This window comes from Cavia porcellus, unplaced genomic scaffold (genome assembly GCF_034190915.1).
Source record: "Cavia porcellus strain 051 isolate PalLab524CR breed Dunkin Hartley unplaced genomic scaffold, mCavPor4.1 scaffold_7, whole genome shotgun sequence".
Classification (NCBI taxonomy): Eukaryota; Metazoa; Chordata; class Mammalia; order Rodentia; family Caviidae; genus Cavia; species Cavia porcellus.
Window position 1 is genome coordinate 44099020 of NW_026947490.1, and position 26874 is coordinate 44125893.

General features: G+C 48.0%; 1 protein-coding gene across 2 annotated transcripts in view; it reads left to right on the forward strand.

Moving 5' to 3' along the window:
• The first annotated feature begins 17684 nt into the window (after positions 1-17684).
• The window catches only part of Kirrel1 (kirre like nephrin family adhesion molecule 1), a 97465-nt gene continuing 88275 nt past the window's right edge, over positions 17685-26874 (forward strand). For both annotated transcript variants that reach the window (XM_013149168.3, XM_013149170.3), the window contains exon 1: positions 17685-17981. In XM_013149168.3, the coding sequence (XP_013004622.1) occupies positions 17930-17981 (52 nt within the window). In that variant the 5' untranslated portion in view covers positions 17685-17929. The remainder of the gene's footprint in view (positions 17982-26874) is intronic.

The following is a 26874-nucleotide window of genomic DNA, read 5'->3' on the forward strand; positions in this document are numbered from 1 at the left end:
GCATGATCCAGGGTATGTCTAGAGAGGTCGTGGAGATGTCACCTCAGGATCTATGTCTGATCCCTCTCTCTGGCACTTTAATTTCCCTGCTTCCAGGCCTCCAGGAACAAAACAGCTTTGCTCCACCACACCCTTCCACCATGATGTATCTGCCTTGCAGCCAGGTGATCATGGACCAAAACCATGAGCAAATTATTTTCAGTTTGGGATGCTGGGTATTGAAATGAGAAAACATCTGCAAAAGGCAGACACAAGGACTTTATGGCCTTTCTTCTCCCCTGCCTTCCTTCTAGGGCCTGATTTGTCCAGAAGTTAGAAAACCCAAGCTGATTACAGTTTTCAATAGACTCCTCTGAAAAGTGCCTGTCCTATGTGGTGAAGAGGCTCCCTGGAAGCAACCCAAGTGTTCTCTCTACAGGGGCTGGATCATGAAGATGTTTAACTTGTGAATTAATCCATTAATAGATTAACAATTTGATGGCCTTACTGGAAGGCAGATGCTGAGAACCCTGAATGGAGGTTGGGCCTAGTTGATGGTGAGTGGGTTCTTGGGGACTATATCTTGATCCCATTCCCGTCATCTCTGGCTTTTTCTTTGTCACTCTGCTTCCTTCCTGCCATGCGGTGAGCAGCTTTCCTAGACCACACCCTTCTGCCACAGTGCTGCTGCTTCAGTGAAGCCAGTTGACTCAGAAGTGAGACCTCTGAAACCATGGACCAAAACAAACCTTTCCTCCTCTAAATTGATTGTCTCAGGTATTTGGTCATAGTAATAAAAAGCCAATAACACAATATATATAGTATAATAATACCCTGTGCAGGGCTGGAGATTTAACTCAGTGACTCAAGCACTTGTCTGATAAGCGCAAGGCCATGAGTTTGATCCGAGGTACCAAAAATAAATAAAAAATAAAATACTATGTAGCTGTTTTTAAGAAGTGAAACTATCATTATAGCTAAGGAGAAATTTGGATATATTGTTGGGTTAAAAAAAAGCAAGGAGTAAGTCAGTGAATACTACCGTTTGGATAAGAAGGAAGGAATATACATGCTTGCATTAGTATGGGCTTATATTTGCATAAAGAAGCACTGAGAAGGTAAAGCAGAATCTAATTAAACCAGTGCCCTGGGGGTGTTAGGAACAAGACTCTCCAATGTATTCATTTTAATATCATTTTTGGAAACTTTGAATCTATTCGAAATAAATTATTTAAAGTATTGAGACATCTGAGGGAGAAAGAGAAGAGATTCCTAAAGGACCATAGGACCTGATGAGTTATGATTCTGTGATAGGAGGTGTCTTAGTTACTTTTTTCATTGCTGGGACAAAATACCCAACACCCAAAGTTAAAGGAAGAGAGGTTTATAGTTTGTAAAGATTTCAGCTCATAATCTGCTGGCTCCAAGGCAGAGTGACATCACAAAGAACAGTTCACAGTGCCCACAAGCAAACAAAAGCAATAAGAGAGCAACAAGCGGGGCTGGGGATTTAGCTCAGCAGCATAAGTGCCTGCCTTGCAAGCAGGCAGTTGTGAGTTCAATCCCTGGTACCGATAAAAAAACGAAAAAGACAAAAAAAAAAAGAAAGCAATAAGACAATTTCTGTCCCTTATATTGTAGGCAAACTACCCATCCTAGGGAGAGGGTAGACACACATCCTTAATCCTAGCCAGACTCTATGCCAAACCAATCAGTGGACTGATTTACTAATCACATACATTTAACCCCAGCATCAAACACTGTAGATTCAGCCACCTCTGAAAAAGCCCTACAACCACATGATGGTCTGGGGGGACATCTAGACCCAAACCATAACAGGAGGCTTCCAAATTGTGAAGAAAGAAGCCAGAGGTCAGCTCTATGTTAGGGTACCATGTTGCTGGCATCCTTGGGTGTTTGCTTATATTTTCCAGGTAACATGGGATTATGTGACCAAGTACTTCTAAGAAGTCCTAAATACCTGAGGGGAGAGTTAAGGAGGTGTGAGGCTGTGCTTGTGGGTGACTCTGTGTACAGGATAGGTTATTATGAGCCGAACTGAACCCCATAATTCATACACTGAAGATTTACCCCAGTACCGTAGAATTGACTATATTTGAGGTCAGGGTCTATAAAGAGATAATTAAATAAGTTATCACAGTGGGCCCTAGCCCAAAAGGATAGGTGTCCTTATAATAAGAGGAAATTAAGCTGGTATGGTGGCACATGGTTGTAAATCCAGCAGCACTCCAAGAGGCTGAGGCAGAAAGGATCACAAGTTCAAGCCCAGCATGGTCAACTTAGTGATTTAAAGAGATCCCATCTCAAAATAATAAAAAAGATACAGGGATGTAGGTCAGTATGAAGACACTGCCTGGTTTTAATCCCTTCATATTGAAAAAACAAAACAAAGGGCTGGGGATTTAGCTCAGTGGCATAAGCGCTTGCCTTGCAAGCGTGCAGTCCTGAGTTTGATCCCTGGTACCCACAAAAAAAAAAAAAAAAAAGAAAGAAAGAAAGAAATTGGGACAGAGGGAAGACCATATGAGGACAAAATAAAAAGATATGATTGTCAAGCCAAAGAGAGGAACCTCAGGAGGAACCAGCCCTGTCAACACCTTAAGCTGACAGAGCCTCCACCAACTTCAAGAAAATCAATTCCTATTTTTTTATTAGTACCAGGGATCGAACTCAGGACTGTCTGCTTACAAGACAGGCGCTATGCTGCTGAGCTAAATCCCCAGCCCCAATTCCTATTGTTTGAGCCACTGGCTTTGTGGTGCTTTGTTCAAAGCTCTGCCAACCAAGATAGAAGGACCTGGAGGGCAGGGAACAGCTTCTTCTGAAGAGAGGTGAACTCAGAGCACAGGAGAGGTGTGGGGCAGTACTGAGAGGCACCGTGGAAGGCACAGGGGCCAACGGAAAAGGACAATGCACTGAAAAGGGGACCTAGGAACTTTTCATATGGAAGTTTGTCTCTTCTGTGCTAAAACCCCATCCTCCCCTTGGCCAGCCCTGCCCTGGCACCACATTCTCCATGTCCCTGTGTTTTGCTGGAGCAGAAGGTTTGGCTCTGCAGAGGGCACTGTGCGAGTGGTCCCGCCCCTCCCCACCATCTGACGGTCCATTGTGCCCATGGGCAGCGGGAGGGGGGGGGCCCTGATCTGGGGGGTTCCCCTACCTCCCGGGGGTCCCCCTCGCTCCTTTTCGCATCTCTGCCTTCATCTCCGTCCCAGGCCTGAGCCCAGCAGCTGCCCCCCCCCCCCGCTCCCCCTCCCCAGCCTTTTGTGGCTCCAGTGAAAAGGGGGAGGCTGAGTCACCGCTGCTGCCCCTGGCGACGCAGGAGTCCTGAAGGCATCTCCCGCGCCCCAGCTCCAGCCTGCAGTGGGTCGCAGGCCACCCCAACCCCCAGGCCCAAGCTGCCGGCCGTTGGGTGACACCTGCCGAGCGTCCCCTCCACCCGCCCCAGAGCGACTGCCAGGGGCCCTGGGCCCAGGCCAGGGCTGGTGGTGTGGGAGGGCCAGGTCTGGGCCTGTGAGTCTGACTAATCCCGAGTCTACCATTTGCCAGCTGTGCTTCTTCAAGCGAGTCGGTGTTCCCCTCTGTGCCCAGGAGGCAGGCCCTCCAGCTGCAGAGTTGCAGGACTTCATTCTCGCTGTGGGGTCCGGGATGGGGAGGAAATAGGGTGGAAGCAGGCTCCTGGTACCCTAGGCTTTGCAGCTGCCCCAAAATAACCCTGGGAAGAGCTACCGGGCACCTCCTCCATCCCTCTGAGTGTGGAGCCAGGAAGACACCGGCCCCAGGGAACGCTCTCCTCTGCCTGGGTAACAGCCCTGCGGTGGACAGAGGCTCCTGCTAACTGGGAGTTAGTCCTGAAAGGGAACAATGCGAAATAGTGAAATTTTATTTTTTAAATGGGAAAAGACATCATAATAAGTTGTAAATGTCTAAAACTGGGCAAATTAAAAAATCGTTCAAAATCCAGAAAATAACATAATTTTTATTAATTAACTGTGTGATATTTAGGATATAATATGTTTTATACTTTTTTTTTGGCTGTAGACTCTTTGATTGATTCTTCATAATGATTTTGTAATGTGTTTTATAGAGAGACCAAAAAGATAATTCAGTTTCCCGCCTCCAGTTTTCTTCTAGCACGGCTGATCAAAAAATTTTTACGGTTATTGATAGTTCTTAAAACTGTTTATCAGCTAGGCTGAGGAAAGGGGGAAAGGAAAGAAACAAAATACAAGACAGTCATACAAGTAGCTTCTCCTAGAAAGGTTTCTGCTATCGTGTGCAAAATGTTTATGTCTATATCTTATTCTCTGATTAACTTTTAAAAATAACAATACTCAATGTATTAACTATTGTTATTCTTTCATTATTTTGTTATGAAATTCTGATTTACTTTTTCCCATAAACTAAACTTTTTTAAAAAAAAGTGCCTTTCAACTTTTAAGTTGCTATTGATACCACCATATTTTAAGATTCAGATTTGAAAAAAGAAAAAACCCTCTGCAAGTTTTTTCACAACTAAACTGAAAATTTCAGGGTAGTTCATGTTTTCTCATGTAATAACTAAGCTAAATTAGTTGTTTTAAAAGACAGTAGCCAGCAACTAGTTTGCTCTGTTGTAGCAGGTTATAATGAGTTTTATGAATGTTATCATTATGAAATCATCAAGAAACTTAAAACTTTTTTCAATGTATCCATGCAAATCACTACTATTCACTAACTAGATTGTTAAGGAATCCAAGAGCCTTTTAGAAAACTGCCCACCCTCTTAATACGATATTCTTTGGAAACAGTGTGAGTCTCCCATTGTAATCAACTTCTCAATGTCAATATAACTTTTACTTAATAATTTCTTATAAAAATACAGAGGAACTTTGGGAGTTTGAGACTGGAGGATCACAAGTTCAAACCCAGCCTGGGCAACTTAATGAGACACTGAGACACTTCTCAAAAGAGAGACAGACAGGCTGGGAATGTGGAAGGCCTTGGGTTCAATCCTCAGCACAAAGAAGGGGGGAAAAAAAGGAAACATATTTGTATGGCATGTTTATAATTGTATATTAAGCAGACTCCTGGCAGGACAGAACTTCCATTTGGACAAAGCCATCAGTGAGAAACAACCAAACCCACTGCCCACAGTGCTCTCCATTTGGTGATTAGGAGAATTTTCCACAGCTTGGCATCTGGCTCCATGCATTTTGAACAGTTTCTAGGTCTGGGCACTCGAGGTAGTGTTCCTGCCATCTGGACCTCTCCAGTCCTGTGTCTATCTGCCATGACGCTGCCTAGGGAGCAACAGCTGGAGATGCAGGTGCTGGTGAACCACTTCACATGCCCTTTAATCCAACCTTAGCTGTGTTCCTAGTGCAGCTTCCACTTAGCCAGGCTCCCTGCATATCCATGGCTCCTTCCACAAACACGAGTGGGGAGGTAGAACGGAGGAAATCATGATGGAAAGAGGCAGAAAATCCGATGTGGTTACAATATCTCACTCTTGGATCTCTTATTCAGAACCCTCTGAACTACTAGTAGGGGCCTCCCAGGGCCTTAGAAGAGTACAGATAAGTGAGTTTCATTAACTTTAGGTCTGGCTATTGTCTCTTAGGTGAGGTATAATATCAGGGGCTCTCTATCCCTCTGATATTACCCCCTAAATATCTCAAATCTAAAGGTATCTGTAATTACAGGGCCACACATTTGCTCCTTTGGTTAAGGTATTAACCCAGTTCTCATTTACATCTTGGTGGGGTAAAGGGGTTATAGTTTAGATATAAAATGTCCCCCAAAGTCTTTCATGTTTGGAAAATGACTGGGTCATGGGGGCAATACTCATTGATTGATCCACTGATGACCTCATAGCTGAATGTGCTGTTAGAGGAGGGGGCAGGTCACTGAGGCCTTGCGCTGAAGAGCGCATCTCCCTTCCTGGCTCCTCATTTCTCTCTGCTTCTGGCTGCCAGGGGTCGAGTGCCTTTTCCTCCATCACGCCACTCTGCCATCCTGTTTCTGCCTTTGTAAACAGCTGACCATGGACTGAGACTATGAACCGAAATAAACCTCTCCTTTAGGTATTGTTAGCTTAGTGACAAGAAAGTGTTTAACACAAAGGGCAAAGGGGCCTGATGTGGAGCCCCTCACCTTTTCTTATGAACTCATTCACCAGGGCAAGTTTGAGCAGTAGGACTGTCTTCATGGTTTAGAAATAAAGATTCAAGAAACAGCTGAGCGTGGTGGCTCATCCCTGTAATCTCAGCACTCAGGGAGCCTGAGGTGGGAGGATCCCAAGTCTGAGTTCCACCCAAGCAACTCAATGAGATCCTGCCTAAATTGTTTTTTAAAAAATCAAGAAAAAGAGTTATCTCAGGTAAACTTCCTTGAATTCATCCTCTTTGTGTATGGATGTGCTGAGTTCTATATACAAACCTGGAGTTATAGGTAGACTGTGTAAGGAGGTACAGTGGGGAAGAACCCCCATAACATTCATCATAGAAGAGATAAGAATTCGTAATAATATTCATAGTACTTTTGCAATGAAATCACTTCATGGTAGTCATTTTGAATTTTACTGAGAGTTCTAAGCTTCGTGCTAGTGACTTGGTTCAGGATGAATTAGAAAGGCACATAATTTTCCTAATTTACTTTGACCTGTTTCCACTCCTGCCCCTTGTCCACCTTCCCAGCCTCAGCTTTGGAGAGCCTGCCAGGACCTGCCCAGCTAAACTCTCCCACACCCTACCCTGCCCTGCCCTGGCAACTTCCGGTCCACACCTTCCCTGAGGTGATCTTTTCATGATATATTTGTAAGAAGAAAACTGCACTCACCTTTGCTTCTGGCTCTATTTGGAGTCTAACAGAGATGATGGTAAAATAACCCAAGAAGCTCCTGAGCAGAAAGGTAGGGAAAGGAGGGGAAACCAGTGCCGTGAGGAGGAGTAGCTGGCAGGTGACATCATGTCTGTCCTTCATACTGGCTATGAGTTTCTTTGCCTTGTGTAAATGAGGCAGGGGAAGAGAATGCCTCAGAACACAGACAGGGCCTGGGGCTGCTTCTTTCCCTCACAGGCATCTCAGAGAAGCTTCCTCCACTGTGATGAGCTTCCACCATTTTGATAAGCATCCTCCATTTTGATAACCACACTAAAGAGCCATGAAGAGGTAGGCCGTTGGTGAGCTGAGAGCTGTTCTCCGAGAAGAGAATGCAATCCTTGATGATAGATAAAAATCAGGCTATAGAACTCACAGCTGCAGGTCTCCAGGAATGGAAGGAGCATGGTAGTGTTTGACACTTGCTGTGTGTTCCTAGGAGAGTTATTTGACTTCTCTCTACCTCAGTTTCCCTATGTAACAGAAAGAATGATAACACCTATCTTTGTCATTGTAACCACTCCAATAACAACTCTCCAATGCCCTGTAGAATGCCAGCCATGTTGTAGAAGATCAAAGGGGACAGGTTCTACAGAAGGGACCAAATTTGGTTTAAAAACATTCTCTGAGCAGCTTCTATGTAGCAGATCCTGAATAGAATCTGAGGGGAAACAGTGTCAGCAGGAAGGTTCTCGGGGTTAAAGTCTATAAGTGTCCGTCATGGCAAACAGGTAGCCATGTCAAGCAGAGTGCCCATGGCATGGAACAGAGAGTCAAAGGGCTCCTCGTTCAGTAGGTAGATTGGGGGAATTGTTGCATCTGAGCTGGACCTTGATGGAGTTTCAGTTGGAGACTTGTGATAGTAAAGCACCCAGGTGGAGGAGAAACCAGGAACAAAGGGGAAAGAGGGACAAACCCCTGGGCTGTCTCAGCACACACCACAGGGCTAGAGATAAAGGACCACATGGCACAAGAATAAAGCCAAAAGATGGCAAAGCTTTACCTGAAGCTGGAAGATAAGCAAAGGCCAGATCTTGAATTCCTTACTTAGATGCTCAAAATTCACCAAGAACCTGAAAGACGACAGGTTCTCTCTCTCTCTCTCTCTCTCTCTCTCTCTCTCTCTCTCTCTCTCTCTCTCTCTGTGTGTGTGTGTGTGTGTGTGTGTGTGTGTGTGTGTGTGTGTGTGCTGGGTACTGAACCCAGGCCTTCACACAGAGCTATATTCCCAGCCAGCCCTCTTCTTATTTTGTTTAATTTAATTTTATTTTACTTTTGGTGTTCTGAGACAAGGTCTCACTATGTAGTTCAGGCTATCCTGGAACTCATGGCAGTCATCCTGCCTCATCTTCCTCAGTGCTGGCATTATAGGCACCTACCACTATACCCAAATCCTCATCTCTCTTTTTAAATCTTATTTATTTATTTATTTGTTGGTACTGGGTATTACCCAGGGCCTTTGCACTGTGTTATATCCCTAGGTCTTTTCAAAATTTCACTTCATTTAATAAACTAAACTGTTGTTTGTTTTTGTAGTACTGCAAATTAAACTCAGGGCCTTTGCCCTGGGCTACCTCTTCAGTCAACACCCACGCTCTCTACCTTTGTTAAAATTTTAAAACAGGCGCTCACTAAGTCACTCAGTCACCTGAGCTGGGGTTGAGTTTACCATCCTCAATCTCCCAGAGTCCTAGGATTACAGGCCTGCACCACCACTCCAGGCAGACACAGCGGGTTCTTGAATGCACAGTTTTTGGAGACAGCCCCACTCATCAGACCTCATACAAACACCCCCAGGGCCTGGCTCAGCCACCCTGTTCCAGAGGAAGAACAAAGAGTGTGGCCACCACTGAGCCGAGGAATGAGGGAGGGCAGGCAGGCAGGCGAGGAGAAGCAGTAGTGAGTTACACCGTTATAAATATACTTTAGGGCCGTGTGGCTGGGCTGTAAATCGCTGCACTGTGCTCAGGTGATGTCACCCGACGCTCGGCTGTATTTATAGCTTTGTTCACTGTTCCCTGGGAATATTTTTTTCAGGTTCGTGATAATAAGTGTCTCCCACACACACACTCACCCTGAACAACAGAAGATAAACTTTTATGTCATTTCTGCTCTTCCCGCTTCAGCTCCTTGGAAGAATGATTTCCTGGAACTTACCAAACGTCTACTTGGGACATTCCCGTGGCATCTAATGCTAGCTCTTTGGCTTTGTGCTTTGTAAAATGGAGCCTCGTTCCCTCAGTACTCCATGGAATCCTTTATAGAAGGCAGAATGAGAAACATCTCTCTTTTTTTCTAAATCCTAAGAATAGTCAAGATACCAGGTACTGGTGACATCAGTGACCAGCACAGACTCAGGGTCTAGCAGAGGAAACAGGCACAGACCATGCTAATCACGAGAGCGCCAAAGTTACTGGAGGAAAGAGAGTGCTTAGGGCAAGAGTGAGGAGATCTAGCCTGTCAGGAGGCAGTGGAAAAGCTTTCACCATGCTCGGGAGAGGCCTGAGGGGTGACAGGATCTGGTACAGAGGGGAGACCGGTGGTGCTGGGGTGGAGGAGAGTATTACAGGCAAACAGACAACAGGTGTGGAGGCCTCACCATGGGGACACAAGGCCAGCTCCAAGGACTCAGGGAGGCTGGTGGAGGAGGAGCTGGAATAGAAAGGACAGCAGGAGAAATAGGGTACCCTGAGGCTGAGAGGCAGGGGAGACTCATTGCAGGCAGCAGTGGGAGCCAAGTGCAGGGTGGCACATCTTCTTTTAAGGGCAGTGGGGCCCTGGGTGAGTACTGAGAGGGTTACTGCCATGGTGCAATCTGAGCTGAGAAGATCCCTGGGACTTCAGGGGATGCAGCTGCCAATGAAAGCAAGAATACACATGAAAGGCCTCTTTCGGTGGTCAAAGCAGGAGGCGACCCAGGGTGGACTGAGTGGTGATGGTGGCGTGGGAGGAAATAGATCACTATCTTAAAAATAAATAAATAAATAAATTCAGCTGGATGTAGACACTGCATATAAAGGGGGAGGCAGTCAGAACAGGCTGCCTGTGAGTGCCTGGTTTGAACAACAGAGGACAAGGTGGTGCCACTCTTGAGAGAGGCCCTTGGAAGGAGCAGCTGGGGCTTCCTGTTGTGTTGCTTTGGTTTGGTACAAGGGTACTTTTTCTACCTGAATGTGCTTTCCCATGGACCTAATGCCCAGGGCTAGATCAGGCCTCTGCACAGGAAGAACCAAAGGCTGGGGATGGAGGAAGAGAGAAGCTCAGGGCCAAGGGCTGGTGGAGGAAGGGAAAGTGCCATTGCCTGCCAGGGCCTTATTACCGGCTGTGTCCTGGAGGCTGGGATAGAAGCACTGGAGAGACATTAAACCAACATTCTCCATCTGTCCATTTAGGAAAGGCCACCCGAGCCAGCAGCAGACCCAGCCTGGCAGGCACTGCGAGTCCTGTTCCCTGGCACAGAAATGGAGAAGACAGGGGCAGCAGGAGAGAAGAGCTCCACTTCCTGGACTGTAGCTATCATGGAGGAAGGGCTGGGAGTCGGGAAATGGCCCCTCTGACCCTGGGCCTCAGGCGGAATCTGGGCTGGAATGGAACTTGAGAGTTTCAAGATCTATTTCTCAAACGAGGAGCACTCATAGAACTCCACTATGAACCTCATGAACCCTCTCAACAGACATCTCCAGGGTATGGCCCCTGACTGGAGTAGAGGCAGAATGTGAGTACCATGAGAGTATCAGGGCTTCCCACTATGACTAAAAACCCTAATTTCCAGTTCCCAACTCTAGGAAAAGTTTCTTGTTGCCTCCTAGTGGATCTTTGTTCTGTTTTTGTTTGTTTTTTGTACCAGGGACTGAGCTCACAACCTCGCGCCTGCCAGGCAGGCGCTTAAGCCATTAAGCTAAATTCCCAGCCCTAAATTCCCAGCCTGTGTATTTTTTGTTAAGTGGACATTTTTTTTAGTTATGCTCTTCCCAATTTTGTTGCACTTATCTGTTACCTTTCCCACTGGATTGTGAGCTCACAAAGAGCAAGTAAGTATGCTTTATTCTTTGTATCCCAACTGTTTGGCCCAGTATCTGGCCCCGGGGAAATTTTTTAATACATGTTTTTGAGGATGAATAAGTGGATGAATGGGTAAATAAACTCATTATTCAATCTTCACCAAAACCTTTAACAGCCTTCTATTGGGTGTTATAAGGATCAGAGAAACACTGTTAAGGTTTACTTTGGAGTAGCCCCTCTTTTAACTGGGGTAACATAAGCTTAACCCCTGTATTTCCATCATATGAACCTCATTCAATTTCGCCCTTAAATCAACTATTATGTTCAGTATCCTTAATATAATATCAGACCATAATCCCAGCTTTCATCTCTAGCTTGCATACAAAGATAAGCCATTACCCTGCATCCCATTCTTAATACTAAAGGAACACAGTGATGAGTGGTTTTGGGTCTTCACAGGGGCACTGGAGAACACAGAAGTCAAGAGACAATGTTCTCAAGGGTACAATCTAAAGACACTAAAAGCAATGGCCAAAGAAAGGTCAGAGATTTCGTCAGTGTCCCTGGCTTTCTGTTTACTTCATTCTTTCTGGTTTTCAAAGATCTACAGAAGACCAGGGCTACATAATGGACAGAGTCATTTGATTGTAAGGAGAGATTTTGCTGATAAATCTTTTGGGATGAATCTGGGGTACAGATGTAGGTAGAGTTAGCAAGATCTGTAAGTTAATCCTGGCCTACAAGGCAAGAGAGTTGAATCCTGGCTCGACTGTGACTTTTGTGTGTATGTGTGTGTGTGTGACCTTTTGCAGATCATTTCACCATCTCAAAGAGCAGTGGAATCCAGTGCTGAATCTCAGCATTTGAGTCAGTAAGTCACATTACTTTCTTCTTATTATTTTGTTTTCTTTTCCTGGTTAAGCCTTTCCCACTCTATCGCTCCCCTCCATGCCTCCATCTAACGTCCACATCCCTAACTCTCTTCTCTCTGAGCAGGTTCCTCAGTAGAGGCTGCCATCAGAAGCAGAGATCTTCCAATCCCAATGAGGTCTGACAATGAAACCCTCATTACACGTAATAAGAGATAACTGGCCCATTTAGCACAAATTGTCTCCCCATGTTGGAGCTGGAATATGAGGCAAAGAAAATGGTGTGGAATGGATCACAGTTGCTCACACAGGCAATGCTGGTGCATGGTAAACACACACAGTGGGTGCATGTCTTTGCCAAGGTCATCCTTTGTAAGTCCCTGCCTCAGAGTAGATCAACACATGCAAATCATCTCTCCCAAAATTTTATGGACAGTTCTCCCTTGCAGATGGCCCTTGTGGGGTCCAGTCTTTGGTCTTGTATCAATTCTAGCACCCCTTCCTTGTTATGTATTCTCTAATACCTAAGCCCCTCCATGGAGCCTGACTTCTTGGTCTTCTTTTTCTTTTCTTCTTTCTTCCTCCTTTTTCTTTTTTGTACTGGGAATGGAACTCATGACCTCGCACTTGCCAAGCAGGTGCTGTGCCACTGAGCTATATCCCTGGCCCTCTGGTCTACTTTCTCTTCTTCAAGAGACTGATGATAGCACAAAGAGAGAGACACAGACAGACAGACAGACAGAGACAGAGAGACAGAGACCAATGCTGGCCACTTGATAATTCCACTGCTGCCTAGGATGCCTCTTTTCTGCTGAGGTTCTTCCCCCCCACCAAGGAACTGGACCTCCTTGGAACATTTTTGCTCATCACAGAGGTGAGGGAAGCAGACACATAATCATTTATCTGACCCTTGACCAGCTTTCAAGCCCATTTGGCAAATTTGAGATAAAGATCCATCGGTGTGTGGACCCGGAACTGCTCTTCTTGCCCCTTTGGTAGGACCAATTATAATTTACAGAGAAGGCAGGCCTGGCTGTATCCAGCTCTCGAATCCTTGATGACTGAGGAGTGGTCCAGGATTCTCGGACTTAGGGTTATTCTTCCTTCCATCTCTTACTGTCCTCACAAGGAGTGTTATCATTGCTACTGAGGCAATCCCTGCCCCGGCCTTATGCTTGCACACCTCAAAGCTGGGCACCTTAAGGAAAAGAGAAACAAGAGAAAGTAGACTGGCATGCAGCAGGAAGCCTCAGGTCTGGCATTTAAAAGGACTTATGTGGCCACCTGGAGTGCGGGATGCTAAAGTGGAGCAGGAATGAGGAAGAGCCAGCCTGTGGGGAAGACTTAGAAGACGGGGTACATTTCCCATCTGTGGACTGCAGTCTTTGGAGCAGGGGAGAAAAATCTTCCCCCTGTTCTCCCTCACCTTAAGGCCTTAAGGTTCCCTGTAAGGTCATTATTATTTTTCAGGCTAAAAATCAAGATTCTGGCCTTTCTCTCCTTTGTGTCTGGTAAGCAGCGGGGACACAATTCTCCGCCTCCTCTAGGGAGAAAGAAGACAATTTATAGAATTGTTCTGCTGTTCTTAGCCCTCACTGAGACAGAGAATTCATTTCTGTCTCTCAAGGTGGCTTCTCTTGCTGATGGTCATAAATTGCTTTCCTGCTCACTCCCTGACCTCTTGGTCTTTTTTTACTTTCGTGCTCAAGAAATTATTAATATTTCTCTTAACTCCACATATAACCTTTGACTGCTACTCTCTTTTTTTTTTTCTAGGTTAAGTAGCAAGCTCGAGGATGACTACACTGTCTCCACACCTGCACACACCTATCTGGGCAGAATGGTGTGCAGGGAATGGAGATAAATCCACAGGAGGAAGATTCAGAGGTCTCTTTTTTGGAGAATTCCAAAACCTAAAATAATCACTGAGTGCTCGCTGTGTGCCCACTACTACTCTGAGAATTGCTTGAAAACTGACCTGCCCAGTCCTCGCAATAATCCCATATATTAGTCAACTGAGTTACCATAGCTAAATACATGGGATGCACCATTTGTGAAAGAAAGAGGTTGATTTAGCTCTTGATTATAAAGGTTCAGAATGGGGTAGCTGATGATGCCACATCATAGCAGGAATGTCCTGTGGGGATGAAGGGTCACATTTCAAATATGAAGCCAGAGGGAGCTTGCTGTGTCCCTAACAACCCTGTGCTATAAACTACCAGGAAAACTCCCACATAGCTACTTCATGCCCCTGGGTGACTGAGGGACCTCTGGAACCACTCAGGGACATCCAAAACACAGCTTCTCATAAAAAATTACAAATAGGGCTGGGGATTTAGCTCAGCGGCATAAGTGTCTGCCTTGCAAGCAAGTGGTCGTGAGTTCGATCCCCAGTACCGATAAAAAGTTAAAAAAACAAAAAACCAAATCATTGTGTTTGCATAAAGAGAAACTCTGGATTAGAGAAGTTAAGTATATAAACAGCCCAATATCACACAGCAAATACAGAGCAGAGCTCAGATTTAAATCCCGTCTGTCTGATTTCAGTGTCCATGTTTGTTGCTCACAGCAGCTCTGCTACCTCATGGGTGGATGCAACCCCGGGGTCCTCTAGACTAAAGGGACACGTATTGTCCTTGCCTCCAGAGAGCCCCGAATTCAATAGATGCTATGCTTTGGATTTGAAATGTTCCCCAAAACTCATGGGATAAAGGCTTGTTTGCCTGATGGTGGACTTTTTGGCGAAGTGATTGAATTGTGAGGGCTCTAACCTCCTCAGGTGGATTAATTCATCAGTTAGATCACACTGGGATGGTATTATTAGAAGGTTATAGAAAAGGAGACAGGGCATCAATGAAGGGAATATAGACTTGACCTTGGGACTATGTCTGGCCTCTGGCCCCTTTCCATACTCTTTGGCCATGATGTGTTTGCCTCAACACAGGCCTAAAACAATGGAACCATCTGGTCATGGACTGAAAGCTCTGGAACTGTGAACCAAAATAAACCTTTCCTTGTCTGTTATTTTTCACAGGTAGTTGATCACAGCACAAAAGGAAAAAAAAAAAAAAAAAAAGGACTAACACAATAGGGGAAGAAGTTATCCCGTCCTGGGGAGATACATTTACTCTGACGGAAAAGGCTTAGGCTTTGTCTTCATTGCATCAATTTGATCCTGGAGATGCAGCCCCAGGATGTGCCCATTTGATGAGAGTTATGTAATTAAACTCCAGGAGACTTGTTTAATCCAATAAGACAGAACTGTGAACATTACTGCTGGAGAGATCAGAAGGGAGCAGAGTTGGGGAAGTTTAATTGGGTTGCCCCAGAAGGAGGGAGGTAATATAGGACAGACAATAGGCGGAAGAAATGCTGGTGGGAAGAAGAGGACAGGGTTCCCTGGTGATGTGGAGGTTTGCTGAGGGCAATGCCTGGAAAGCATGGGTTTGCTTAGCTCAGGAGTTCTCATCCCTGGCTGCCTATTTGAATTACCTGGGGGTATGTTTAATAATACTGATGCATGGGCGGCAATCCAGAACAATTCATCATTGCAGGCAGGCCTTGGAACCGTTTCTTAAAAGCCCCTTGGGAGATTCTAATGCAGAGCTGGCATCAAAGATCCAGGTAGGGATGGGGTCTTAAACTCTGGGGTCTAGGATGCAGAGTGGCTTGTGTGGAGGGAATTATGGAGAAGTGAGTTTGAGGCATTGAATTGGTGACAATTTTGGATTAAAGGAAGTAGGGGAAAAGAGAGTTAAGGGACTAGGGTGGAAAGGTGAGATTGCTGCTTTGGCTGTTAGACAGCTGGAGAAATTTAGTTTCTCTGTTGCAAGGAGGTGGAGATGAGGTAGGAAGCCCAAGGAAAGTTAAAAGCTTCAATAGCCCAGCCCTTCCTTATACTCCAAATAGCTATAAGGCCTAAATAACGGAAGCCCCAAAAGACAGGCAGTAGGCACTAAGCTAAGAACATTCTCTTACAGACTTTTTGTTCTCAAATTTCTATATCGCTGTTGGCCCACCCCTCCTCTGAATACACCTCTGTTCAGAGCTGTCCGATTACTTGCAGAATCCTACCTCAGAACCTTCAGATTTGCTGTTTCTGCCTACCTGCTATACTTTACCCTCAGATGTAATGTCTGAGTAGCCGAACCTCTGAGTGTCTTCAGGTCTGTGCTCAAATGTTACTTTAGCAAACAGCCTTTTCTGAGTACTCCTAGGCGTGTATATGCCTTGCTCCTTTGTTTCCCTCCTTGTTCTTTTATCCGACCTTATTCATCTTTCATAGCATTTACCATAACCTGGTGGGATATATATGTATTTTTTCTATGACCTCTTTCTACCCTCCAGAATGAAACTCTAAAAGGGAGAGTTTTGTTTATCTTTTCTTAAGTTGTTGCAATCCTAAAGCCTAGATAGGGACTGGAACATAACGCTGAAGAAATGTCTGGAATGCATGATTAATGAATGAATAAATGAAAAGCCCTTGTCTGTCTACGTTGGTGTGTGTCTGTGTATTTGGTTGGGATTCTATTTTTTTTTACCTTTGGGCTAGGTAGGATTCTATTTTTAAGTTATGTATTTGCCTGTAGGAATTTTTTTTTAACAGAGGGAAGATTCCCTGGATCTGTGCCCACTGTGCGTCAGAATCTGAGCTCATGTGTTTTCCTAGCTGGCTTCTGTGTCCTCTAGCTGTGTGGATGTATCTGGACCACTCAGCCTAGAGTCAGAATCCTCGCAGCAAAGAGGCGTTGTGACTACCTCACACCAGCAGAGGGAACCAGAGAGCCATGTGCCTTGACTCTGGATCGAAATGGAGAAATCTTAGCGGGGAGTCTCAGGAACCCAGGAGACCTAGAATCTGGGGGTTGGTGGGGTGGTGGTGGGGGGCGGAGATCTCTCTAGGCCAGCATGACGGTAAAGTTGTGCAATTCCCATAACTCTTTTATTTTCCCTTGCTTCATCCCCCAGGGCCCAGGCCTCCCGGCATCCACAGCAGCCCGAAGGACAGGGTCAGGTAGGGGTTAGGACAGGAGCTGGTTGTCCCACCGGACCCGTCAAGACTCCCCCTGAGCCCCCTCCGGACACTCACCAGGAATCCCCTCCCATCCCAGTTCCTCCATCTCTGACCCCAAAGGATCTCCAACTCCTGCGTGCTTAGAGATCCTCCCGGCTGCGCGCTCTCCGGCTGCCTTCGGAGCGGGAGGCAGGAGAGGCCTGGGCCTCCGACCCCGTCGAGCCGCGCGTCCCTGGCACAGGAGATGCCCGAGATGGACAGGGGAAGAGTGGATTGCGCCTCTTCGCGGCCGCTCAGGACTCCCGCGCCTAGCCCGGCCCCATCGCGGCTGGCCGCGGCCCCCGCTGGGGCTCAAGGCAGGTCCCAGAAGGTCCTCCAGCTCCGGGTCTTGTAGGTGGGGAGAGGGATGAACATTCCTCCCCCTCCAGCATCCATCCAGCAGTCGGTTGGGAATTGTTAATTTGGGGTAGGAGTGGGGGTGGGGGAGGGAGAAATCTGGGGTTATAATCTGGGTGTGGGCTTTCTTTTCTTTTCTTCTTTTTTTTTTTTAAATGTCTTTAAGCTTTTTAACTCCCCGCCCCCTTCCCAGACTCACACCCAAACACACACACTCACATCCTTCCCTAAGCAGCAATCGTCCTCGGGGCGGGAGGGTCGCTCTGTCCCCGCTTGCCCACCCTGCGCGTCCTTAGCGGGGTCCAGCCGCTCTGGGCCCAGGCGCTGTAGATACCTGAGGGGGGGGGGGTGCTTGGTTGCAGGGTGGGGGCCCCTTCCCTTAGCCCTCGGAACCTCCTCGGCTCTCCCTGCAGCGCAGGGCGCGAGTGTGCGCGCGCGTCGGGGGGCAGGAGTAGGGAGGCAGGGGCGGAGGGAGGGAGGCGCCGTCGGGGGAGAGTGGACGTCAGGGGGAGGGAGAGAGGGCGCGAGCGAGGCGGGGAGGGGAGAGGGAAAGGAGGGAGAGGCGCCGAGACGGAAGAGACCCCGGAGATAAAGCCCGGGGAGGGGGCGGGCCGAGGAGGAGCCCGGGAGGAAAGAGCGCGGCGCGGAGGAGGGAAGTGAGTTTGTGCGCGCGAGTGCGAGTGTGCAGGGCGAGTGTGCCCGGCGGGCGTGCAGGGCGGGGGCCGGTCCCTCCCAGCGCGCTCCCTCCTCTCCCCGCCACCGACTCGGGCCCGGCGCGGGCGGCAGCATGCTGAGCCTCCTCGTCTGGATCCTCGCCCTCTCGGACACTTTCTCCCAAGGTAAGGCGTGGGGGCTCGCCTCGGGCCGGCGCGGAGTCCGGGCAGGGGGCGCGGAGGCACCGCGCGGGCGACTAGGAGTTCGCCGCTCCTCTGCCCAAGTACTTTGCTCGGGCCGCGCGGGAGCGCAGAGCGCTGGGGCCGCGAGGGCCGGGGTCGGAGTGAAAGAGAGACCCGGACGCCCCGCGTCTCTCCCCGAGCCTCTGAGACGGGGATCCGGACGCCTGGAACCAGGCTAAAGGGAAGGTTGGGGGAGAAACTGGGGCTTCAGATTTGGCGGGGGGTGCGCGGAACACTGGAGAATGAGGATCTCCTGAGAATGTGCTGCGGGACCCCCTACTTCAGCCGGGCCCCTGGGGGACCGGAGTGTGAACCGCGCTCCAGCGGCCCGAGCTGCCATCTCTGGAGGAACGGGGTGCCTCGGGGCCCAGTGGGGTAAGGGCTCTGGTGGGGAGTTCTGAAGTGAGCTGCAGGCCAAGCTGGTACGGAGGGGGCACCTAAGGGAGGTTGGCACGCCGCTGGAGCCGGGGAAGTGTTGCTGTCTGGGGCTTGTTTGAACTAGCGGGGAGAGACTGGGAAGTGAGTTGGGCGGTGGAAAGGGATGAGGATGTTCCTGTGTCCTGGGCAAGGAAGGGATTAAGGGTCCAGCCAGGGCCCGAGTCTGCGGGAGTGGGTTCTTGAATCCTGGATCTGACTCCGAGAAAGATTTAATCCTGTGAGCTCCTCCTCCCCACTCCCAGAAAAATGTAGCTGACACGCAGAAATTGATACACAAACACCATAAAACAGTCACAGACACCGAGACAGACTACTCACCTACTGAGACGCAGACATACCCACAAACATCCCCCACACAGAGACAGACACACACACAAAGACGAGGACACGTCCCAGGAAGACAGATTCCTCCACTATATCAAACACGCTCTCGCAATCCACGCACCCAGCTTCCAAACTCATGTGCACAGCGCCTGGATGCAGGCAGGCATTGACAAGGACATACAGACATACTCTCTCACACACACCGACCCCCGAGCAAACAAAGAAACTTGAGCAGACATCCACGTAGGCAGACACCTATGGAGATGTACAGTCTACAAAATGGAGGAGATGGTCTTTTTTGGGGGGGGGACTGGGAAGAGAGAAGTCACTAGAATGGTAGAGCCCCTGGCATTGTCCCACTCTGCTCCCTTCCTGGTTTGTGGGTGTGTGTTTGGGGTTGGTGTTTCTCTGGACCCCTCCTCTCCAGGGCCAGGCCCCTCCCCAGCTCGGAAGGCAAAGCCACATTGAGTCGATGGGGGCTGGCAACTCTTGATTCCTCTTTCCTACCCGGACAGCCAGCCTTAGGATGTGGGAAGGGCACACATCTGTGGTGTGTGAGGGAGGTGGTTTGGAGAGAACAGAGGAGGCCTGCCCCAAGGCAGGCCAGGCCCTGCCTGGCAAAAAGTTGGGAAGATGACTTAAGTTCTGACTTTGTTCCGCCTGGGCTGCTGGAGAGGGGGAGGGGGAGGGTGGCAATGGGGGAGGGGATGGGTCAGCTTTGGTTGTCTTGGGGGCAGGCTGATGTCTGCCCTTCCTGCAACCCTCACATGTTAGCAACATGGATATGAGTGAGCTTTAAGGAACAAAAGCTGCAGTTAGCAAACAGGAGAGACATGTGGATTGAATCTGGGACAGAAATGGTCAGAGAGAAATGTGCTGTGTGCCTTTCACCCTTTGGAAGGGAAAGAGAGGGCCAAGGAAGCCTGAGCCCTGCAACTTCCCTGCCAACCAGGTGAAATCAAGGCCTCCTGAAAGTGTGCAAAAGTATTTGGGGTGAGAGGAGAGGATAGCAAAGAGAGAGGGAGAGGACAGTCAGGAAATCACTCCTGAGTGTTCAGAGGAAGCTCAGCAGGGGCTTTGAGGCAGGAGAGAGGAAGGGGGAGCCTCATCAGGGCCCCTTTCCTCAGCTTCTGTGGGGTAGGGGAGAAGGTGGCCAGAGAAAGCAACAAAATTGAGGAGGAACAGAGGAGCTGGGAAGGGGAGATTCGGCCTAGGCTGAGAAATAAAAATCGCATTTTAGAGAATTTCAATGGGCTTCATCAATCTTCATTTTTCACTAAATAATTTTCTGTATCTTATCTAAATGAAAACCATTATCCTTCCCCCCGTTTCCATCATGCGCCGGCTCCTCAGACTGATTGCGCTGAAAATTGAAATATTTATTCATTTTCTGGGAGATTTTCTCGCTCCCTCGTCTCGGGGAGGAGAAATTGAAAAAGAAAGATTATAGCTAATCAGAGCAATGTGGGATGACAGGCCAGCTCCGGGCGGGAGCTGCCTCCAGAGGGGGGTGACTGTGGGGGTAAGAGAGAAATCTGTCCCTCGGTTCCCCAGAGCTCCCCCTGGCACTCAAGCCCCTGCCCTTGAGAGGAATAAGGGGTAAAAGGAAGAGGCCCTGGGGCCTCCTAAATTCCCAGTATTTAGCTCCCAGAGCACAGCTACAACCTGGCAGAGAACAGCAAAACTGGGAGAGTAGCTGGGAATCTGTCCTCCCTTCCCTGTGCTACACACACACACACACACACACACACACACACACACACACCCCAAATGTCCCACTTCTGCCAGAGCAAGGCACTGAGCTTGGGGGAGAATGGCAGAAATCAGGATATTGGGTGCCCCTCCCTGACCTTGACTGAACTGTGCTTCTGCTCCTTTACCCACATCCTTTACGCACAAAGGGAGACCTGAAGGAGGTAGTGGGAGCCACAGCTCTGGGTCTCAGTCACCCAGCGGTGGTGGAGGGGGTGGTGGGCATGCAGGCCTTCCCACCTTCTGCTCCTTACCAAAGCTGGGTGGTTGGGTGTCCTGGCCCTGCCTTTGGTTCTCCAAGAGTGAGATGCAAAGGCGAGGAGGTTGTCCTTATCAACCCCTTATTCTCCCAACGCGCGCGCGCGCACACACACACACACACACACACACAGAACTTTGTGCCCTGATCAAACACCTCCAGCACCTCTTTTTGTCCTGGAGGACTGTGTAGCTTCTGGCCCAGTCTACCTATGGTAAGTGCCCCTTAAATATCTGATCAATGGATTGATCTGAGGAGAGTGCTGCAGTGTTGGAGAGAAGCAGTATTAAATGGGGATTAAATCACAGGCTCACAGCCACCTCCCACTTGGGTATCTTGCAAGCTTGAGTGAATTATGGGCTCTCTGTGTACCTCAGTTTTTGCATCTATAAAGCGAGGGTAGTAATAACCCCTCATCGAGCTGTGCTGGCCATGAAATGTGTTAATCTATGGAGAGGACAAGCAACAGTGTCGGGCACAGAAGTGCTCAGGAAGTGCTGTGTTATGACTTGGTGTCTGGTGTCTGGCCGGTCCTCCATCCCCAATCTCCCCCATTCTTGGTCCTGGGCTTCATTCAGCCTCTGCTTTTAATCTCTTGGAAAGAAGCCAGTTATGGAGAACTCAGATGAAAAAACACAGTTTCCCCTTGGCCTGGAGACCTCAGAAAAGGTCCGAGGAAGAGGGAGGCAAGGTGGAAGAGGTCGGCATTGGAGTGAGAAGGAGCTGGATCTCTTGTATGAAATAAGGAGGGACGGTAGCCCTGTGGTGGCAGCATTTTAGAGTCTGGAAATAATACGGATCATTTATTGAGCACTTGTGCTAATTACTTTATAAGCATTAGCTAATTTAATCTATACCGCGGAGCTCTGAGATCTGTTCTGAAAGTATCCCTGTTTCACTGATGAGAAACTGAGGTTTAGACAGGTTATTTTGTCCATCCTGGGGTTCTAGGAGCCACCGGGGCCAAACCCTGCCCTTCCCTGCTTGCCAGAGGTCCCACTGCCCTCAGGGATGGATGCTGGCCCAGGATAGGGTTTTTCCTGGTGCATATACCAGAGTGAGAGCTAGAAGGAAAAGGGATTGTCTTGTCAAGGTAAACTCATCCAATTTTTTTTTTTAAATCCTTTATTTTGATATTCTGTGTTACATTTTTTGGTATGAAATTGTTTTTCTTTGATATGACCATGATACTAAATGACTTTTTTTGTTTTAAAGGACTTTACTTGGCAAATAAGGTTTGCAGCCTCGTGTTTGTCTCTGATATTAAACCCAGCTTTACGGGTCCATGAATTACAAATCATGACGCATCCCTGTGCCATTCAAGGCTGGCTCTAGGGAGAATCGTAAAGCAAGGTGCTCCAAGTTCCGCTGCTGCCATGTCATGTCGCCTGGTGCCTGGCACCTGGCACGCAAGAGGCCAGCGTCTCGCATGGCTTGTTCTGTCACCTCTACCCTGGGGACCTGCTGGCCTAGGGCCGAGGAAAGTGATCACAGGAGGTCAGCTCTGGCACTGAAGCCTCGAAATTACCTTTTATTGAATTCCTGCTGTGTGCTTTTCAAATTAATGTTACTGCCATTTTACAGATAAGAATACCAAAATTGAGAGTTTAAGTAACTTGCTGAGGGACATCCCTGGGGTGTTGGCGCCCAGATTCAAACCTTTTTTATGTCTCACTACAGAGTCAGCAATGCTGGTGACTCCTGCAGGTCAGGCTCTCTTCTACCCCTACTTCCCAAAGCCCATGTCTCCTTGTTTCAGCCTCCGGCTGTCAAGCCCATCTCTCCAGCCCTACCTTGCTTGGGTGATTGACGATCAGTTGGCTGAGAGGCAAACCCTAGAGGTCAGCATACACGTTTTAGTCAGTGGAGGGTAGAATTATAATACTGCCCCCTGCCAGAATGCTTGTGATGCTACAATCCCTTTCCACCTATTTTTAAAGTTTTGCCATTGTTGTTATTTGGCTTGGGTTTTTATGTTTTGTTTTGTTTTGATGCTGGAGATGAAACCAGGACCACCCACATCCTAGGCATCCTACAGCCTCAGCCTCGCCCACCATAGTACTTTTTAAGCTTCTGATCTGTGTATTTCTTTTATTAGCAACTGTATTGTGTGTAACATCTCTTTCAGTAAAGTATTGTACGATATGGGACAGTGGTCATTATTTTTCCATGTCATAGATGAGAAAAGAGTCCTGGAGAAGTCAAATGTCTTGCTAAGCAGTAGAATGGGATGGGAGGATTTGAAGTAGGGGCTGGAGGGAGGAGCTAGGAGTCAACGTCTTGAATCACCCTAATTTCAGGGAGCAGGTTCCACCCAAGGGTAGGTAACTTTCTTTCCACATTTCTAGAGATGGGGGAGCCTCAGCCCTTGCTGACCTACCAGTTCCTTTATGATTTCTTCCCAGGGCTCTGGGCCAGTTGACTGTTCCCTCTCCTGGGAGAGCTTTGACCTGGAAAGGGGTATAGTAATGAGTCCTCAGTGGAGGAGCGTAAAGAGGCTTCCATATCCTTGATCCAGAAATGTGAGGCTAGATGAGGCAATCTTAGAAGCCAGCGAAAGAAAACTCACAGAGCGAAGTAGAAAGTCATGTTTGTGCAGGGCTTGCTTGGTGTTTTGCATATGTTATTAACTAATCTAATGCCAACAACAGTTTGGTCTGGTGTTAGGTATTATTACTCCCCTTTTACAGATGGACAGGCAGACACCGCCAAAAGTTAAGCAGATTGCCTAAGGTGATACAGCTGTCTAGGGGCAGAGCCAGGACTAGAGTGCAAACAGTTCCGAAGTTGGGGTGGTTGGAGAGGATAGATCTTGAAGGACGCTCCTAACGGGTACCTGTGCCTCTTTTGCGTTGCTTCTGTGTGGCCTGCGGACAGTCTCACCCTGTGTGCACCCACATATTCACACATGCCTGGGGTGCATTTTGACATAATCCTGCTTCTCACCCCCATGCATAGCTGCTCAGATATCACTCTCTACCACTGTCTTTCCCTTTTTGAGAGCCGTGGTGTGCAACACTGTTGCATTTCAAAGCATCCTGGGGGAGGCTGCCCTCCTGGGTCTTGGACAGTGATACTTCCTGCCTTGCCCTGCATGCTCTGCATCCCTTCTGATAGATGTGCAGGCCAAGTGAAGGAAGTCAGAGCCCTTGAGTTCCTTGTTCTCAGTCTTGCACCTTACCACCCCTGATTCTCTGGGTGGTAATGGGAACCTCAGCCAGTTCTTTGAGTACCCAAGATGAAAACTTCTCTAGCTCTCAGACACCTCTGAAGTTCATTTTGTTTCTCCTTCTTTCCATCCCACACACTCCCCTTCCATGCATCAGCCTTCTCCCACATGCAAGGAGCTTACAATTTTTCCTCCTTCCTCGTTTAATTTCTTCTGCAACTTTTATTAACCTCTGTCATCTCCAGGGGCTACAGTTCTCATCCTTGCCTGCCCTTCTTGAGCCCATTTAACAAAATTGAGATCAGATTGAAATAAATGGGCCTTGCAATCAGCCTGCCTCCTCAGGATTGTCTTAAATCCAGCGATGGAAATGTTGCATTCCCTAGCAAATTCCATTGTTTTCCCAGGAGATGCTGCTACCGCCTCATTCCTCTGGGGTCCTGCCCCTCAAAGGTGATGGAGAATCTCCCAGAAGACTGTGGGACCTAGGTTTTGAGGCAAGAAAGGAACACCAGGAACCTTAGTCTCTGAGGTTGTATTCAGGGCCCAGTGGAGCTGTCTCAGCAGATTTTCCCACCCCAGCCTGGCTTCGAAATTAGGTTCTTCGGGACTGCACCCATTGCTTTTTCTCTTCCCCCTGTATTTCCTGGCATTAGAGAAATGACTGGAAGGCATGTGGAAAGAGTCCAGGCTATATTCCTTTAGCTCTGTAGAAAATGTCATCATGTGTGGCTTAATGACGGAACTATATCCTGAGAAATGGTTTTGTGAGGACATTTTCTTGTTGTGTGAATACCACAAAGTGTACCTTCATCAGCTAAGATGGCTGTGTTGTCACAAGGTGATACACTCTTATGGGACCATAGTCCTACAGGTGGTCTGCAGCACACGACCATGCCAGATGCCAGTATTATATAATGAGTAGATGGCTATCTCTGCTCTTAAGGATCTTCATGATTTAGGTGCAAATCAGCTAAACTCAGTCTCCTCTTCCATAAAATGGGAGCAGCTGGTTTTTTTTTTTTTTTAATTAACAGATACATGTTACCCTGCGGAAAATACACAATGCTAGTAAGGATTTTGTAGAACTTAAAAAAAAATGATAGTGCATGGTCCCTCTCCTCCAAGAAGCTAAAACACATACATAATGCAGGGCAGGGAATATTGGGTGCAGATCAGACCCAGCAGGTGCAGGAGAGGAGCCATTTACTGTGGGCTGAGGTGACCAGAAAGGGGCTTAAGGACCGGCTGGGTGTGGGTGTGGGAGGTAGGGTGAATGTATCACCACTCCGGCCAGACTCCCCAAGCTGAGGTGTGGCTGGTGGCCAGCAGTTGTGTGGAGGCCCATTGAAACCAAGGATGCAGGCTGGTGAGAATCAGGGTTGGGCTAGACCTCAGCAGGTCTGGAAAGGTCAGCCCAGGTCAAAGACTGTCCTGTTAAGTGGGGAGGCAGAGACTTTTAAGAAGACAAAGAGAATGTTAAAAGCAGGTATGGTTGTCCCCTTCTCATTCTTCACCAGACCTTTCCCTCTTCAACTTTTATTGTTTACTTGGGGGGAGGCTGTCTTGCTATGTATTCAGTTCAGGCTTGAACTCACTGTGTAGCCTAGGCTGGCCTTGAACTGGAGATCCTCCTGGATCCTGGAATGCTAGGTCTATAGGCGTGCATCACCAGCCTCAAATTTTTTTGTCTGTGGGAGTTGCTTCAGAAATTTGTAACTCCTAGATTTTAAAAAAAAAGTGATAGATTGAAATTTGAACATGGCTAAAATTAAGTTCAGGCAGTGAAGGTACACACTATAATCTTGGCATGCAAGAGGCTGAGGCAGGAGGACTGCAGTGAGTTCAAGGCTAGTCTGGATTGCATAGTGAGTTGGGGCAACCTAGACTATATAGCAAGACCTTGTTTTGGAAAGAAAAAAAAATTTTTTTTCCTTAAATTTTTAAAAAAGATAATCAGGATTAGACAAGTCAGAAGTGAGCAAAAGGCTTTCAGAGAAATGTCAGTTCTGAGATGGAAAGTTTTAGATCTTGTGACCGAAGTGGGGGAAGACTTTGGAATGATGAGGAAGTCTCCAGAAACCTTAGGTGTAAGATAAAGATTGCTTAAGGCAGAGTTCAAGGTTAAGAGGAGAGCCCTGCAGCATCACAGATAACCAGGTCACAGTTCCTTTGTCATCTCTGCTAGGAGCCTGGGCTGGGTCTGCGATGGCCCAGAGTCTAGGGAAACAAATGGTTCCAAGCTAACGAGAGCCAATCTGGGTTTAGTTCCTCAGGGTCAGTCTTGGGCTGTTTGCGCTGCTCTGTGGCCTTAGCTTTGTGTACGCCTTAGGGGGCTGAGCCCAGTCTTAAAACCTCTACCAGGAAGTGATCTCTGGTTTTTTTAGATGGAAGCCTTTGAAGATCTCTCACCCCCCAGCCCAGACTGGGATAGCCTGTGTTCTGTAAGCAAGCAAGCTGTTGTTGTTGTTATTGTTGCTGTATTATGTAGGCCCCAGGCCTGGGGATGAAAAGTTTGTCCTTGGGCTGCTTTCCTTGCTATGGGAGATAGATGTATAAACGGACAATCCTGTAAGATAAAGGTGGTAGGAGAGGTATGTGAAAAATGCTGGAGTCTTAACCCTCAGAGGGGGAGGGAGAGTCCACAGATGTGGGGGCTCAGGGGCCGCCTGGCCTCTGGAATGCAGGCTGCTCCAGATATCCTGGCTCTGGACAATCCCTGATTGTACCCCCTGCTTCGGATGGAAGGAGCTGAGGAATCCGAAGGAGTGAGCCTCAGTCCCTCCCAAGGATTATGATTTCCAGGAACAAAGGCAGTTTATATAAAGCGCACTTTCCCCAAATCTCCCAGCCCCTTGTGTCCAGTTCCCTCCTCCCCACCCTCCACTCCCACC